Source organism: Ogataea polymorpha, assembly GCF_001664045.1.
Source record: "Ogataea polymorpha strain NCYC 495 leu1.1 chromosome Unknown OGAPOscaffold_7, whole genome shotgun sequence".
In the NCBI taxonomy this organism is placed as follows: Eukaryota; Fungi; Ascomycota; class Pichiomycetes; order Pichiales; family Pichiaceae; genus Ogataea; species Ogataea polymorpha.
The window spans coordinates 230720-245716 of record NW_017264704.1 but is presented as its reverse complement, the minus strand read 5'-3'; the positions used below and the strand labels follow the sequence as shown (position 1 = coordinate 245716).

The following is a 14997-nucleotide window of genomic DNA, read 5'->3' as shown; positions in this document are numbered from 1 at the left end:
TAATTTTTCTGTAATTTTTTTGAATTTTTTTTTTTTTTTTTTTTGAATTTTTTATTCTAGATACTGTAATTTTTGGCAAAATATTTACACCGCCTTACTCTGCATCATCATATCAGCTTTCTTCTCTTCCTTGGTATCCTCGTGCTTCATTTTGCGCGCCAGCTCTGTGTTTGCAAAAACAAACGTCTCGTCTTTCTCACAGAACTCATGCTTGAGAAGTTCAGTGGCAGTAGGACGTTGTTCAGGGTCTGTCTCAAAACACCGGTCCAGGAAAGAAGAGCCTGTATCACTCATCATCTTGCGTGTTTCTTCGGGAACTGGAGGGGCACTCTTGTTTCCGAGCTTGAAAATGGCACCTGCAATAGCGAAATCGGACCAGGGCCGCTGCCCCGCATACATTTCCAGCACCACACATCCCAGGGACCAGATATCCACCTTGGCACTGTAGCCTTTGTGCTGTGTGTTGTCTATAATCTCTGGGGCCATCCAGAAAATGGTTCCTTGGAAAGACATTGCTGACTCGTTGGTATAAATATCTTTGGCCTTCTTGCTGATACCAAAGTCACTGATTTTGCAAATACCGTCCATTTCCAATAACAAGTTATCTGCCTTCAGATCACGATGCAGAATCCCTTTCGAATGGATATATTGCAACCCCTGCAGAACCTGCTCAGTCAAAAACTTGATGAGGTCTTCCGAAAAACGGCCGTAGCGTCTGATCAGATGACCAACAGAGCCTCCAGAAACATATTCCAAGAACAAACTGTAGACGTTATCCTTTTTTTCGAAACCCAAATATTGCACGATATTCACATGGTCCAAGTCCTTGAGAGAATCCACCTCCGCACGGAACGTGTCCATAATCTCTTTGGTTTCTCTGCTGGACCTGAACTTGCTGGAAATGACTGTCTGTTTGACGGCTATCATCTCTCCGGTCGTGACATTCAATGCAAGATACACTTTTCCAAATGTCCCGACTCCAATCAGCTCACCCTTCACCCATGCAAACTCTTTGTATTGGCCCTTGTGGTTCTTCAGCTTGTTCACGTAGCTAGCACGATTTCCGGGAGTAACCTCGACCACCTTCTGCCCCCACATCTTTGTGCTTGTACGTCTGAGTAGGTTGCCGGAAGGACGATGATTTCCGAGCTTTTTCTGGGCCTCCTTCTTTGCCTCCTGGGCGACAATACGGATGCTCTTCATACGGTGAATTTTCCCAGACGGCTCAGGCGCCTTGAGATAGTCATAGTAGTCTGGTTTCGGAGCCACCTTTTCCTCTGCCACCGGCGAAACTGGCGGAGATACAACCTCGTCAATAATCAGCTTGTCAAGATCCGTATTTGGGAAGTAAATTTCCAGATTGTCATACAGAACCTCAGGAGGAGGACGAATTTCCAGCAAGGAGTCAGTGGACGAAGAGCTGATGTTGGTCGGCATTTTGAGGCTCTGGCTAGAATTTTTGGACGGGGCCTTTGCAAATAGCCCATCGTCTGAGTCCAACGACGAGGAGTCGTCGCTTTCCTCAAGCTCGGGAGCATTTTCGAAACTGACTGTATTTTCTTTGAATGGATCAAAGAGAGTTTTTTGTGTTCCACTGCGCTTTATAGTTTTTGCTCTGATGATAGTGTTTTTCTCGCCTTGTGTTTCTGGTAGCGGAGGAGGTGGTTTTCTGTATTTTGCGCTAGCTGCTGATGTGGCAGAGCTTGGTGACGACTCCTGGACAGGCGGAGCAGGAGCTATGCGGCGAGCCACTAGACTGTCGCGACGAACAAATGGCGACTCGCGTTTCTTGTCGAAGTCGATCTCCCGTTTTTCAGGACGGATCACCCTAAAAGTGGCAGAGTCTGGGTTCGACGTGGTCGTGATGGAACGAGCCCTTGTGAGAGACGAGCTTGTCGACCGTTTCGGTTCGGCGAACGCCACTTTGTTGTTTTCTTGGTGCATATACTCCTTAAAGTTCACGTAGTCGACACCCCCGTTCTTGGTTGCCTCAAGCAGGTACTGAGGCGTTTCGTTGATTCGGTCTAGCGAGTTGTCGCTCGTCAACGAGTGCGAAGAGTACGCAGAGAGTGTGCTTGCGTATCGTTCAAGACCCTTCTGAGTGACGAGGATTTTCATGGTCTCGCCAAAAAACTTACGTTTCATAAGCTCGTCTATCGTCTCGTCATCCAGCGGCTGTCCAGGATCACTGTTGAAGCCTGTGAGTGCAAATTCTGCTTTGAACAGAAACTTAATATTCAACGCGTCGGCAACTACGCGTTTGAACTCGTCAACATGCGAGCAGTTCATCACGTCAACCCTCGTGAACGTGACGTTGTCGCGGGACGCCAAGACAAACACATCGCGGTTGTTGCGCGGGACAGGTCTGAACTTGTGATCCAGAACAAATGAGCTCTTTGTAGGCAGAGCCAGCGTCGACGTCGAAGACGAAAACGATTCTTTCGAGTGCAAAGTGGACTTGGTCACCACTGGGATGGTGACTCCAATCGGTGAAGGTTTTTTGCCCACAGGCCCGAGTTTCTCAAACTTTGGGTCGCTAGGCTTATTTTTCGAGACCGTGAAGGACTTTTCGTGTGCGACTTTGCGGTCTAGCGGTTTTTTGAAGGTCCCGTTAGCAGAGGAAGGGCCCACTGGAGAACCCTTCTTTGGAAAAGCGTAATCTGCTTTGGACTTACCAAAAAACTTGTTGAAGATATTCTTCGGCGTGTTCGAGTCGGAAATAGAGCCCTTGGAGCCTGTTCTTTCGTGCCTCTTTTGAAACGACTCCACCACTGAAGTGTTTAGCTGCTGAGCAGAAGGAGTAGGAGGCACGCCGGCGGAATTGCTGCCAAAGACCGGCGACAAGAAAGACGACTCCGACGAGCTGCTTTTCTGGTGTCGTTTGAAAAAAGCCTTGGAGTGGAACGACGGCGACGAGGGATACAATTGGGTGGTGCATGGCTCGATGGTCGACACTGGCCGTGGTCTTTGAGACTCGCCGTCGTCCCCCGAAAACATATCGTTATTTTGTAGGTCATCTGCAGCCAAAGTAGGAGCAGACACCACCGGCTGCAGTTTGTCTCCTATCGTCTGGTGGGCCTGCTCCTCCTTGCTTGGAGGATTGGAATCTTCCAGCGCAGAGTCGAATGAAGATCCGGAAACAAGCGAAATCGACGGACTCGGGACCTCCAGTTTCGACACCGAGTTCTTGCCCAGGGTTTTCCGTAGTAGCTGGATAAAGCGAGTAGGCGTGGAATTTTCGTCTGTCACCAAGAACGGCACGTACTTCTTGAGCTCATTGTAGGACTGTAGTTTCAGGAAATCGTGCTTGATAAGTCTTTCGGAAGTGAACAGAGAGATCCAGCTCTCGTTGAAACCGTGGCTGCCTAACCAGAAAACAACGTTCTCCAAAGTCCATTCTTCAGGATTATTCACGGACCAGGACACAGAGGACGTGTTGGAGTGGAATCCGCGCGAAATTCGCCTCGAGACACAAAGAGATGACTGATCTGGATGTCCATTCTCAAAAGAGAACTCGTTGTCATCAGGGTCGTCGGGCGCACTTAGAATAGTGGACAGCTTCTCATTGACATTCCCATATAAAGGAGAGTTTCCAGACGTGCTGTCCGTTCTGGGCACCTCCAGCGACTGCATGTCCTTGGAAACTTTGACCGGAATGTTGGCGGCGGCAACTCGACTCACAGAGGTATCGAGGGTCAGCGAGGAGGGCGTGCGACTCTGCGTCTTGGGAGGTTTACTGGGCACAGCAGTAGAATATGGGGAGTCTTTAGATGACTTGATTTTGCTATTCAAGGCGCCCGAATTTGTGATCTCGCTCGGAATCTGGTCATACAGGAATCGTGGCAGCCTATCGCCTTCGCTAGACATGGCGAACGAGTTTGGTCTGTGCCTAAAAGAAATCAAGATGGAAATATTTAGATATTTCCAGAGAGGTGTAGAGGTGTCGAGGGGGGAGAGAAGATGTTGGTCGTCCATTAATATATACAGTTTATATGTTCAGTTTGAGTTCCGACACGCGCAAAACAGTGTAGTCGTGTTTCACCTTGACGTGTCTGGTGTGTCTGTTTCTGCGTTTGGTGATTTCTTTCACGTACATCGGCTTTTTTGTCTTTTCCACCACAACGGCCTTGATGGTGAAAATGCTAGGGTCGATGGAGCCAGAAACGTTGTACGTGTAGTTACGCGATCCGATGGTGGTCACATCGTGGAAGTTGAGCACGTCGCCTACCTCGGCGTTCTTCAGACGGAACGGAAGAATCATCTCGTCGCCTTTAGTCACAAGGTATGGTTTGTTGTGCACGCGCAACGACGCGTACAGTTTCTGTTCGTATTTGAGCGGCGTCAGATCCGGCACGGTGGACTGGAACCGGCGCGAGATGCCGGCTGCGAATCCCTGTTTAGCCAAGTTATTCACCAGTCGGTTCAACATTGAGTAAAAAATTTTAGTGAAAAATATCCCAGACTATATAATCACCAACTTATTTACTCCTTCTTTTCTGTCTTCGCTGCCTGTTTTTTGTTTTCCTTTCTTCTTTGCTTGAGCATATGTGTATACATCACGTACGAGCCAGGAACGTATACGGCCAAACATGCAATGAGAAACCACTTGTACCATTCCCCAACTGCCAATGCTGCCTCGTCCAGGCTGTTGTAGATCATGGTACACTCACTGGAGATCCCAACCGGATACAGAATCATAAAAGCGTTGTAACGCAGCCATTTCAGAATAGTAGGCGGGTTGCCCTCGCTCAGAATGTTGACAGCGTAGTAATAGTACCGGATAATCTCACTGATGGCCCACGCGGTGATCATGGTGATGTATGACCAATGGGCGTTTGCGGGAGAGTCTGGAAGAATTGTGAAAATACCAATCACAAGCAGCAAACGGGAGGCCACCTGCATCACTGTGGTGACCAGGGGCGAACGCACGTTGCCCACTGCAGAGTTGTAGATCTCGACCACAGCACAACATTGGATCAGCGTGTTCCACGTTGACGTTAAGTCAAAAACTTCGTAGCCAGAGTATAGCGCTGCAACCAGCAGCGTGTTAACCAGCACAAAGGACCACAGTGCACCAGAAATAATATTATAATTGACTATCCAGGAAGGAGAAGACATACTCTGTTGTGTTGGGATTATAACTATTTTTTATGCTGGAATTTTATTTATCTCTATTCAAACCTACTAGTGGAACGCCCAAGGCGGTGCGTTTCAGCATAGGCAGAGTCGTCAACTTCGTTATCGTGACCTTGGCCAATAAGATCCTCGTTGTCAGAATCAGAATCAGACATCGCAAGCTCGCTCACTCCAGGGGTCCCGATCTGGTAGTTGAGCGAGCCATCGGCCTGGTATAATGGATGATTCTCCTTCACATACGACTGACCGTCATCGTTCGGGTCCTCATAATCGTCTTCATCGTACTCATCGTCATCCTGCACGGGTCCTTCGTCAGCACTCATCTGGTGGTAAGGATGGCCTCCAATGGAGGAACTCACCAGATTTTTGTCGTACATGGAATCAGAACCAGTTTGTTGGCCGTCTTCGTCTTCGGAATCCTCGTCAGACGACCCAAACTTGTCCTGCACGTTACTGGTCATCTGCTGTGTGATATATCGTGAAAATTGATCCGAGTCCAGCTCTTGTTCCTCGTTTTTCTCGTCCAAGTCTTCAGCATCAATGTCGTAGTCGCGTTGATACAACGACAGATCATGGTCTTGACTTGGGTCAAGATGCAACTGGCGGTGCTGCGGGTAGTCTTCTTCATCGAGTTCCTCATCATTGCCTAAAACAGCGTTGTACTTATTCCTGGTTTCCACGAGAATCTCATTGACATAATGAGTCCACTCAGGATTCATGACACTTTCTTCAATCACTGAGGCCTTGCTGCTAGGCAACTGTAGAGAAGTGAATTTGACCACTTCCTCAGCTATCAAGGTCAGGTGTCCCATGTACCCAAGACGCAGATCTGTCTGCTCTTCGTAGTCCAGACACTTATTATGCCCATCAATGATTAACTTGGTAATATTTCCTCGGTCAAAGAGGTCAATTGCAAGATACCTGTTGTATCCAATGTCCATCGAGGCGTTCAATATTTGCTGCACAATATCGAAAACAACATTGTGCAAAAAATTGTTCCAAGGGAACCTGAAAAACATTTGCAATATCGTGACAATAACATTATTATCGTAGAGAGCAATTTTTAGTTGATCTCCAACAACAGGGTTGTTTCTGAGTAATTGCTCGTTCTCATCATAATCGTCAGGATTAAGAGTCTGCTCATTCTCGTCAAAGCGACTTTCTTCATTGGTTTCGTCGTAATTGGTTTCATGTGGCTCATCCTTCTCATCGTCATTTTCTGACACTCCAAGATTGAGGTTCTGGACCTCTCTAGAGATGTCAAATTCCTCATCGGATCCTTGGTCCTCACTGTTCCTTAACTCCTTCTCCCTCTGGATCAGTATTTCTCTGGCCAAGTCTCGCTCGCGCACAATCTCTTCACCCTTCTCGTGATTGAGCAAAGCCATATTGGAACAATGAATCAACTCTGCGACCAGTTCGCAAATCTTGAAACGCTCAAATCCAAGCGGTTCTATCTGTCCAAATGGGGTCTCCAAAACTTTGTCAACTTTTCTCTCCAACATCTCCGTAAATTGAGTCATATACTCTGCGAACACTTTCACCAAGGTGCCAAGGTAGATTGGGTCCCTAGGAGTCGGTGGATGAGATTCGATAGTGATGTAAACCACAGGTATGGCATCATAGTCTGAGTTGTTTTTCCTGATAATCTCAATGACGATACCCACCCCATTAGATAATCCGGTGCCTCCGCAAAGCATTTGTTTGGCCAATTCCCTCACCATTGGTTCGCTCACAAGCTGCCTGCTGAGTTCGTTGGGTCCGATAGTGGTGTTTTCAGCATTATTAGCCGAGATTGTGATAAACGCTTTAAGGAAGTCACCAGCAGCACTCTGAGTGGAAGAGGGCACGTCTGGTCCTAAGAATCTGATCAAGGAGGGTATTAAATCTTGATCCTTCATCACCTCTATTACACCAGTGCTTGCATCTGGCTTGTCGGTAGAGATTACTTTGAGAAGAAAATCCATCAAAGGAGGTGTGTCAATATGTCTCATGAATCTTTCTATCAAATGGGAGTCTTGCAGAATAAATTGTATCATTTCGTCCATTTTCATATCCAGCAAATGCTCGTTAATCTTCATGAAATAGGTTGCCAGGAATATCGGCAGCGGAGCAGGTTTGTCCAGAATACTCCAGAGCTTTTCTATTAAATGGGGACTTTCCATGAACGCGTCGGTCAAAGACCAGACGTCAACCGACAATATTTCCGCCGCAACCTGTGCTCTTCTGGAATGTCTCTCGGCAGGCGTTTCCTCTTCTCCTTCCTCTTCTTCCTCTTCGTCGTCCATATTAATCTCACCAAAGGATTCGGTATCATCGTCGCCCAATTGGTCCTCGTCCTTGTTGTTGTCTTTTTCTACCGAGTCCGAATCAGAATCGCTTTCGGAATCACTTTCGTGCTCATGCTCTGATTCTTCCTGCTCTGGTTCATCTTGTTTGTTCTCAGTCTCGCTCTCGGGAGCATCAGCATCCTCTTTCGCGTCTGTGTCGCCTTCCATTTCCAATTCTCGCTGGTATTTGTCGTCGTCAACAATATAGTCCACTAGCTTCTCCATCACTTCCGGCTCTCGCAGATACTCCACAAGCTTCGCGTTAGAGGCCAAAAGCTCCGGAATGGTCTCCTGCTCGTCCAAGAGGTCCTCGAGCGTGAAATCTGGCTGTTCTAGAATTTTAGTCACGCGAGAAGCATAGTTGCTTGTGAACTTCCAAAACCCGGACATGCTGAGCCTCCTATTATGACTGGTGTATAACTCTAAACCAAGATGCTATTACGAAAATGAAAAATGCAAGTTAATGAAGCAACCCCAACGCTCCTGATCTCCTATTTTATATATCTCCCAATCTGGAATTGGGATACTCTTTTGCCACTGCAAAAAACCAAGTCTGTTGCTCTATGTGTGTGGGATAAACCAAGTCGGCTCGCCTTGATTATGTTCAGGCTTGTCGTGCTGGCTCCTGTATTGGCGAAATAAATCTCCTCCTATGTTTTTCGCCAGACAACCTTTTTGCTTGTCGTCGAGCTGCGAAAATCCGGGTAAAACGGGGCCAAAATTTTTCTCGCCTTAGTTCCAGGCGGTGCTCTCCATTTACAAGTCTATATGTCTATATCTTGGAACTGATCCAGCCACCGCAGGCTTCTGTCCACAAGCGACACCAGCCCTTGGGAGTGTGGATCGTAAGCAAACAGCCCTTCGACTTGATCCTTGATCAGAATAGCGTCCTGGTTTTGCAACAGCTTCTGTAGCACCTGGAGACACACGTACGAGAACTCTCCATAGAATCGGAAGTTCCAGCTCAGGAGCTTGCAGCAGACTTTCAGAACATACTCGTCTGTGATCTTGTAGTTCTCGGACTTGATGCCGTTCAGCTTCACAAACTCTGTGTTATGCTCCGTGTAGTACAGATAGTATTCCAGCAGCGTATATGCTGCGAAAACGCTGAACCGGTTATCGAAACATGTTTTGTATGGAACCAGCGACGCCTCGAACCTGTGAATATATTGGCACTCCATTGCGATAAGCTCCCATTCGAGAGCGGTGTGCTGCACCGGGGTTTCGTCGCTGCCCATTTTTTCATTCTCCCAAATCAGCACAGATTTCAAGTTATCATAAAGAATCAAAAACAGAGAGTCCAGCCAGCGCTCGCTGAGTCTTTTACCGCGGAATTTCGAAACGTGCGAGTTAGACGAGACAGATCCGTTACGCGAACGGATCGATCTCGAACGGCTGCGCCGCTCAGAGGGAATTTGTAGCGAGTTTTCGTCTCCCTGAGACATCTGCTCCCATTGGCGCTGCTGTTCCTGCTGCTCCATCATCAGCGAGTCGTTGTACTCAGTTTCCATCACAAAAATGCTTGAACGCAGCCTTAGCAGCTCGGACCATCCAAGCGCCCGTTCCATGATCGCCAGCAGGTCGTATGCCTCGCGAAAGGTGCTGTGGAGCTTGCTGACCTCGTCGTAAAGCGCGAGATGCGACTGCGAAACGCTCTGAATGTGTGCCACAGGCGAAAACTCTACAATACCGCCGTAGCCAGACACCCAACCAAACGTTTCCGTATCGTCCCACACTCTTTCCAGCTTTCCCTCCGGTGGCAGTGGGAATTCAAACTCCCTCGGCTTTAATGCCTTGAAGACGTCTTTCTTCTTGTTTGTGTACATGGGACAGGAATTGAGAGCCAACAGAGCGTTATGGAAGTCCTTGTTCAGAATGTGAGAGTGGATAAGCGTTTTCCAGCATTCGAATTCTGTAGGAAGACACTCGACGGCTCGTTGGGCAGAGGCCAGGGCTAGATCTGCTCTGTTCTGGCCATTCAGAAACCGTGCCTGCTCGAGAAGCATCAGTCCGTCGCGCGAATGCTCCTTAATCGCGGAATGCATCAGCCTGACAGCTTTTATATTTTCTCCCTGTTGGAGCAAGATCTTAACCTTGAGGACGTTGGCATTCAAGCCCTTGTGCGATTTTTCGAGTGCCTCGATCTCGTGCAAGGCAAAATCATGGAACTTGGTCATTTTCAGTAGTCGCATCAGCGACTCGATCAGGTTGTTGTTCATGATTGTGGGATGATTCACCAAACTCGAGCTTCCGCACGCAACGCCCTTAGGTATCATCCGCACGAGAGCAATGATAGCCTCCTGGACATCCTTCTTGGTTTCAAACATGTTGTAGCGACACATTCCTGGCAATTGGCGCTCAATGTCATCAGTGAAGAGCAGAGATCTGACGATACATGAAACGTAGGTCTCTATCCATATATTTGAGTTTTCATCCAAAATTTCGTACTTTTTCTTGGTGGATGCGGGGACAAACTCGGCTAGGGGCTCTTCCAAACCGGGGAACTTGCGCTGGATCCGCAAGTCTCCCTTGCTGAAGCAATTATAGGAGCAATAGAGACCTGTCACAGGGTGTTTCTCGGAGGCCGGTTGTTTGTCACGAAGTTGGGCCGTTTGCAAGTACATATAGGGCTGAACCATCGACACGGTGTTGATTCCGGTGCAGTAGTGGTACTCACCGACGTTTGAATGCAAAGACTTGTCGTACTTGGTGAAATGCACCAGGTCTGGAGGTCCAAGCTCGTTGAGCTGATCCAGAATTGAGGTTCGAGCGTTCACGCTCTCGGCCAGCTGGTTCTCATATATTCGCGGCAGGGTGATCACAGGCATGACTTTGGGCATTGCGGGAGATTTAGTATGCGGCTGTTAGCTCGGACAATAACTTTACGGATTGTACAAAATATTAAAATGTCGACGCGACGGTTTTTAAGTGAAAGTTTTTTTCCGTTCGAAAACAAGTTGAAAATAGGTTTCTTCAGTCATGTTCAAACGACTGTTTTCGACCTCGAGGGCGCTGCTTGAGGCACAAACCTCGAGTCTGGATCCGAAGAAGCTCAAACACATGCAATATTTGCTCCAATACTACGACCCGAAGGTGGTGGAGTCGATCATGCTCGCTGAGTCGTCGATCAAGAAGGAACACTTCGACAACAAGAAACTGGCCGCTGTTCCGTTTGGGCCACACTACCTGGACGATCTAACGCAAAAGGACGCATACTTCGACCACTTGCCAGAAAAATCGTTCACGGATTACCTGGGCATGAGACAACTTAATAAGCCAGATTTACCACCAGGAGTGAAAGGCGAAGTTGACCGATTTATGGGAGATTACGACGGGAACGAGATGTCGATGGTCATGCAGGACTTGGTGTTGTCGACAGGATTTAGCGAGGACTACATATCCAAACTTCGAAGCAAGACCCTGATCTTGAAGAGCGTGAGAAACCAGACCTCGAAGGGAAAAATCAGCTCTTTCTACGCCCTCGTTTGCGTGGGTGACGGCAACGGGATGCTCGGAGTGGGGGAGGCAAAGGACAGAGAAGACAATGTGATGGCCGTTTTCAAGGCCCATTGGCAGGCTGTCAAGAACATGGCAAAGGTGCCTTTGCACGAAAACAGAACGATATACGGAAATATCGAACACAAGTACGTCTCCACGGTGGTCCATTTGCGCTCTGCTCCGCCTGGTTTTGGTCTAAAGTGCAACCCAGTGATTTTTGAGCTTGCCCGATGTGCTGGAATCAAGGATCTCGGTGCCAAAGTGTATCGTTCCAGAAATAAGATGAATGTGGTGAAGTGCGTCACGGAGGCTCTGGTCGGACAGCGCACCATCTCGGACATCGCCCTAGAACGCGGAAAGAAGGTTGTCGATCTCAGGGGTATGTATTACTCGGCGTCCTGATGTACATAGTGAACATAGCTCATACCTTATTAACATTAGTGTTATTTAGCACGTTTCTGGGTGGCTTCAGCCACAAGCTCCTCGAAGATACGAGCCTCCTCAGCCTCCCACTTCGACCGCTGAGTGTTCTGGAATATCTCGCCAATCATCTTCAGAGCCTCAGCGCGCTCAAGGGCTTTTGCGGTATCGATGCTCTTGTCGTAGAGCACAGAGTCAACAACATCTCGGATGGTGGACGAAATCTCCAGATGCGAGCCTTTCCATGCCGCGGCGATAATTTTACCAATGAGTAGCTTCTCCATCTCAGCCACAGCCTCGTCTGACGGTATTTCCTCCTTGGGAGTTTTTGTATCCTTGGAATCTTTGGAGTCATCGTTTCCATCGTCTTTTTTGTTTGCTGAATCCGACGTCTCTTCGCCAGTTTCTTCGTTTTTTTGCATTTGTTCCCGCTTCTCAGTCATTTTTGCTAGCTCCTGCATCGTGCTTTGCGCTTCAAGAGCACTACTGATAGTTCTAAATGTATCCTTGATGATTCCCCCCTTCTCCCTAAGAGATCCCATCCAACCACCAAGCCCCAAAAACGTCCTATGCGATTTCATAAATATGTTGGCCTTGGCAATGTATATAGACCCTATTGTGTGGAGGATTTCCAAGCCAAAAGACTCCATTTTAAGGTTCTCGGCTTCCAGCTGGAACTTGCTCTTGAACGAGCGAATTATATCGTCCGACTTGTCTGTTTCTGTGTACAAAGAGAGCTTAGCAGTGAGTTTCTTGACTAATTCCTTCTTGATCTCCTCTTTGCGTTGCCTGCTCTCCTCGTCTAACTTGTCCTGCTCCTCTTTCTTCACTCTTTCCTGTTCTTTCTTCATCATCTTGAGCTTTTGTTCCTCGCTGAGGTCTCCATATTTGCCGTCTTCTAGTTTTAGACTACCACTAGGAGCTGCATTCTGACGAGCCTCCTCCTCAGCCTCCAGTTCATACTGTTTCGATAAATTTTTGAATAACGTGAGCTCCCCAATGTAGTCCAAAAAAGCCTCTCCACCAAAAATTTGGTCAAAGAATTGCTCGGGATCAGCCATTTCGCTGCTCTCCCGCACCTCACTGAGTCCATGCTGGTCGTATTTAGCACGCAACTGCTTATCACTCAAGATTTGGTACGCCTCGCTTACTTTCTTGAATATTTCTGCTGCTTCCTCGTTGCCGTGGTTCTTGTCCGGATGATATTTTATTGCCAACTTCCGATAGCTTTTCTTAATCTCCAGATCAGTCGCTGTTGGAGTTACCTCCAGAAGATCATAATAAGTGGTGTCAACAACCATGGAATTGAGGTAAATAGGAAATATTTTTTTTCTATATTTTTGTATGCCAGCCATAAATCAAAACATCCGTGCACCAGCTATATAAGCTACTCACAGACCGGCTCTTCTGCGCTTTTGAGCCTCGTTGCACTTGGCGCCGCTCTGGATGTCTTGAGCCACTAATTGATCGGCAGCAACGCGCTTCGGAATGTACTCCATGCATTTTTGGGCCAGGTCGCCCGATCCTTCAACTCTAACCACCCCGTTTTCATCCCCGATTATATAATCACCAGGGTTTATAGTTTCCTGATAAGGCTCCGGATGAGAATCTAAGGTGATTTTGAGAGGCACGTTGATTCCGGCAAGTTTAACCACCGGGGCGTGTGCTGCAGTGCCCAGACCATAAGCAAAAACATTCCTCTGCAGGTCTTGGTGCTCTTTCAGATCCCTGATCCGACCGAAAACTACAGTACCTGGGCTCTTCAGATAGTTGGCACGTGTGGACATGAGGCCACCGTAAAGAGCGTTGTTGATCTTGACGTAAGGAGCATCAAGCTTCTGGAGCTCAGGAGTCAAGCCAATTACCAAGACTGCATCCTCAGGCAAGTTGTCGATATATCCGCCTTTAATCTCCTCGTAATTTGGGTCATTCCGGGCAGCAAAAAGAACAGTGTAGGCCTTGCCTGCCATTGTGATTCCGTTACTGCTGAATTGAGTCAGATTAGGAAAGAATCCGCCATTAGAGACACCAAACCTCAAAAGAGCATCGGAAACGTCACAGGTGGAATACTGAGAGAAGAACTTGAGCATGTTGGTGATGGAAAAGATCGCTTCGGCTGATTGGAAAAACCTGGGGAAGCAACGACGCGTCGAACGAGCAAGTTTTGACGTCGATCGGCCCGCGGAAAGGCTTTCCCAATGGAGAAGGCTGACGCTAAAAATTCCAGAGGGACAGTATTGTTCGAACAATAACAAAACGATCGCAAATTTTTTTTTTTACTGGCAGTGCTGGTTCGAGACTTCCGAGGGCACTACGGTCCTCGGGTTAGGCGCTATATAAAGCAAGTATGGCGCCTTTGTGGAGCCATTTTACAATCCATTCAAATGTCCTCCGCAACTGCCAACGTTTTGGCCACTATAGGCACCATTCTATGGTGTGTGCAAATGATACCCCAAATTATTCACAATTATAGACGCAAAGACACTGAGGGACTCAACCAGTGGATGGTTTTGCTTTGGTGTCTGTGCGCTCCTTTTTTTGCCATCTACTTTGTTTCTGAAAACAGCACAATTCCCATCCAACTTCAACCTCATTTGTTTGGCTTCTTTTGCCTCATCGTTTACTTACAGGTGCTCTACTATCCTCCAGTGAGCAGGCCCAAGAAAGACATTATTTTGCGCGGCGGTCTATTTGTATTTCTCTGGGTTGTGCTCGAGGTGGGCTTCATCATCCCCCTGCGCATGGAGTACTCCAAAGGAGTGAAATGGCCGCTACTAATTTTTGGAATCATCGGCTCCGTGCTTTTAGCTGTCGGATTGCTGCCACCTTACTACGAGCTTTCAAAGCGTCAAGGACGAGTCGTTGGAATAAACTTCATTTTTCTGGCTACCGATCTTAGCGGAGCAGTGTTTTCCCTCGCCTCGTTGGCTATCGGAGACATTGATGTCATGGGCTGTATATTATATTCGATTTGCGCGTGTTTAGAGGTTGGGATTTTCATGAGTCACGCTATATGGTGGCTAAGATTCGGTCGCAGAAGGAAGCCTGCGGACGGTGACCTTTTGCAGGTGTGCAACGAGGAAGAAAAGGATCTCGACGCGATGGAAAATCCGGAATCCTTGGTTTAGCTAATAGGTTTACGCATGGAGTGCATAGTTTCATAGTGATGTAATTCTAATGACGTCTACACCGAATAAATAACTGCCAAATAAATAGAGCTGTTCTAGCAGGCGTCGCGTTGCTTGACGATGTAGTCGACGGCCTGGCCAATAGTCTTGATCGAGTCCTGGTCTTGGTCTGCAATATGGATGCTAAATTCGTACTCGAGTTCCATCATTATCTCCACCGAATCAAGCGAATCAAGTCCCAAGTCTTTGGCGAACGAAGTCTTTTCTGTGAGAGGAGTGCCTGGCTTGATCTTGTTGTAGCATTCGAGCATCTCCGTGATTCTCTCCATCACTATTTCCCTGGTTAATGTGGGGGCAGAGCTGTAGAATCGCAGGCATGACACAGGCCACCTGTGCGTTGTAGGATTCATGACACCCTGGCGAGCTGCCATGGCCAAAGCTCGACAGCCAAAACGGGATGCTGGAAACATTTTATTTTATGAGTA

At 47.7% G+C, this 14997-nt stretch overlaps 10 protein-coding genes across 10 annotated transcripts; 2 read left to right on the top strand and 8 right to left on the bottom strand.

Moving 5' to 3' along the window:
- Positions 1–84: 84 nt before the first annotated feature.
- On the bottom strand, positions 85–1098 carry OGAPODRAFT_52717 (uncharacterized protein; the record flags this gene model as incomplete). The annotated part of the gene is made up of 1 exon (XM_018355756.1): positions 85–1098. The coding sequence occupies one exon, from the start codon at positions 1096–1098 to the stop codon at positions 85–87; it is 1014 nt and encodes a 337-aa protein (XP_018208595.1).
- A 2857-nt stretch (positions 1099–3955) lies between these two features.
- Positions 3956–4429, bottom strand: OGAPODRAFT_103089 (uncharacterized protein; the record flags this gene model as incomplete). Its single annotated transcript, XM_018353152.1, has 1 exon — positions 3956–4429. The coding sequence occupies one exon, from the start codon at positions 4427–4429 to the stop codon at positions 3989–3991; it is 441 nt and encodes a 146-aa protein (XP_018208594.1). The 3' UTR covers positions 3956–3988.
- A 26-nt stretch (positions 4430–4455) lies between these two features.
- Positions 4456–5123, bottom strand: OGAPODRAFT_17379 (uncharacterized protein). Its single transcript, XM_018355075.1, has one exon. It carries the CDS (start codon positions 5116–5118, stop codon positions 4483–4485), a length of 636 nt encoding a protein of 211 aa, XP_018208593.1. The 5' UTR covers positions 5119–5123; the 3' UTR covers positions 4456–4482.
- Positions 5124–5134: 11 nt separating this feature from the next.
- On the bottom strand, positions 5135–8073 carry OGAPODRAFT_17378 (uncharacterized protein). Its single transcript, XM_018355074.1, has one exon. The coding sequence runs from the start codon at positions 7854–7856 to the stop codon at positions 5172–5174; it is 2685 nt and encodes an 894-aa protein (XP_018208592.1). The 5' UTR covers positions 7857–8073; the 3' UTR covers positions 5135–5171.
- Positions 8074–8192: 119 nt separating this feature from the next.
- OGAPODRAFT_78031 (uncharacterized protein) lies at positions 8193–10306 on the bottom strand (the record flags this gene model as incomplete). The annotated part of the gene is made up of 1 exon (XM_018356411.1): positions 8193–10306. One exon carries the CDS (start codon positions 10304–10306, stop codon positions 8231–8233), a length of 2076 nt encoding a protein of 691 aa, XP_018208591.1. The 3' UTR covers positions 8193–8230.
- A 127-nt stretch (positions 10307–10433) lies between these two features.
- Positions 10434–11385, top strand: OGAPODRAFT_17377 (uncharacterized protein). Its single transcript, XM_018355073.1, has one exon. The coding sequence runs from the start codon at positions 10446–10448 to the stop codon at positions 11364–11366; it is 921 nt and encodes a 306-aa protein (XP_018208590.1). The 5' UTR covers positions 10434–10445; the 3' UTR covers positions 11367–11385.
- A 4-nt stretch (positions 11386–11389) lies between these two features.
- OGAPODRAFT_90874 (uncharacterized protein) lies at positions 11390–12685 on the bottom strand (the record flags this gene model as incomplete). The annotated part of the gene is made up of 1 exon (XM_018356986.1): positions 11390–12685. The coding sequence occupies one exon, from the start codon at positions 12683–12685 to the stop codon at positions 11408–11410; it is 1278 nt and encodes a 425-aa protein (XP_018208589.1). The 3' UTR covers positions 11390–11407.
- Positions 12678–14567, bottom strand: OGAPODRAFT_17376 (uncharacterized protein). The gene has a single exon (XM_018355072.1). The coding sequence runs from the start codon at positions 13472–13474 to the stop codon at positions 12776–12778; it is 699 nt and encodes a 232-aa protein (XP_018208588.1). The 5' UTR covers positions 13475–14567; the 3' UTR covers positions 12678–12775.
- On the top strand, positions 12678–14567 carry OGAPODRAFT_90867 (uncharacterized protein). Its single transcript, XM_018356985.1, has one exon. The coding sequence runs from the start codon at positions 13769–13771 to the stop codon at positions 14510–14512; it is 744 nt and encodes a 247-aa protein (XP_018208587.1). The 5' UTR covers positions 12678–13768; the 3' UTR covers positions 14513–14567.
- OGAPODRAFT_17375 (uncharacterized protein) lies at positions 14539–14966 on the bottom strand. The gene has a single exon (XM_018355071.1). The coding sequence runs from the start codon at positions 14941–14943 to the stop codon at positions 14608–14610; it is 336 nt and encodes a 111-aa protein (XP_018208586.1). The 5' UTR covers positions 14944–14966; the 3' UTR covers positions 14539–14607.
- Positions 14967–14997: the final 31 nt, after the last annotated feature.

Excerpts from the sequence above, each read along its gene's own strand:
- OGAPODRAFT_17379 (XM_018355075.1), bottom strand. The coding sequence starts at position 5,118 with ATGTCTTCTCCTTCCTGGATAGTCAATTATAATATTATTTCTGGTGCA.
- OGAPODRAFT_17378 (XM_018355074.1), bottom strand. The coding sequence starts at position 7,856 with ATGTCCGGGTTTTGGAAGTTCACAAGCAACTATGCTTCTCGCGTGACT.
- OGAPODRAFT_17377 (XM_018355073.1), top strand. The coding sequence starts at position 10,446 with ATGTTCAAACGACTGTTTTCGACCTCGAGGGCGCTGCTTGAGGCACAA.
- OGAPODRAFT_17376 (XM_018355072.1), bottom strand. The coding sequence starts at position 13,474 with ATGCTCAAGTTCTTCTCTCAGTATTCCACCTGTGACGTTTCCGATGCT.
- OGAPODRAFT_90867 (XM_018356985.1), top strand. The coding sequence starts at position 13,769 with ATGTCCTCCGCAACTGCCAACGTTTTGGCCACTATAGGCACCATTCTA.
- OGAPODRAFT_17375 (XM_018355071.1), bottom strand. The coding sequence starts at position 14,943 with ATGGCAGCTCGCCAGGGTGTCATGAATCCTACAACGCACAGGTGGCCT.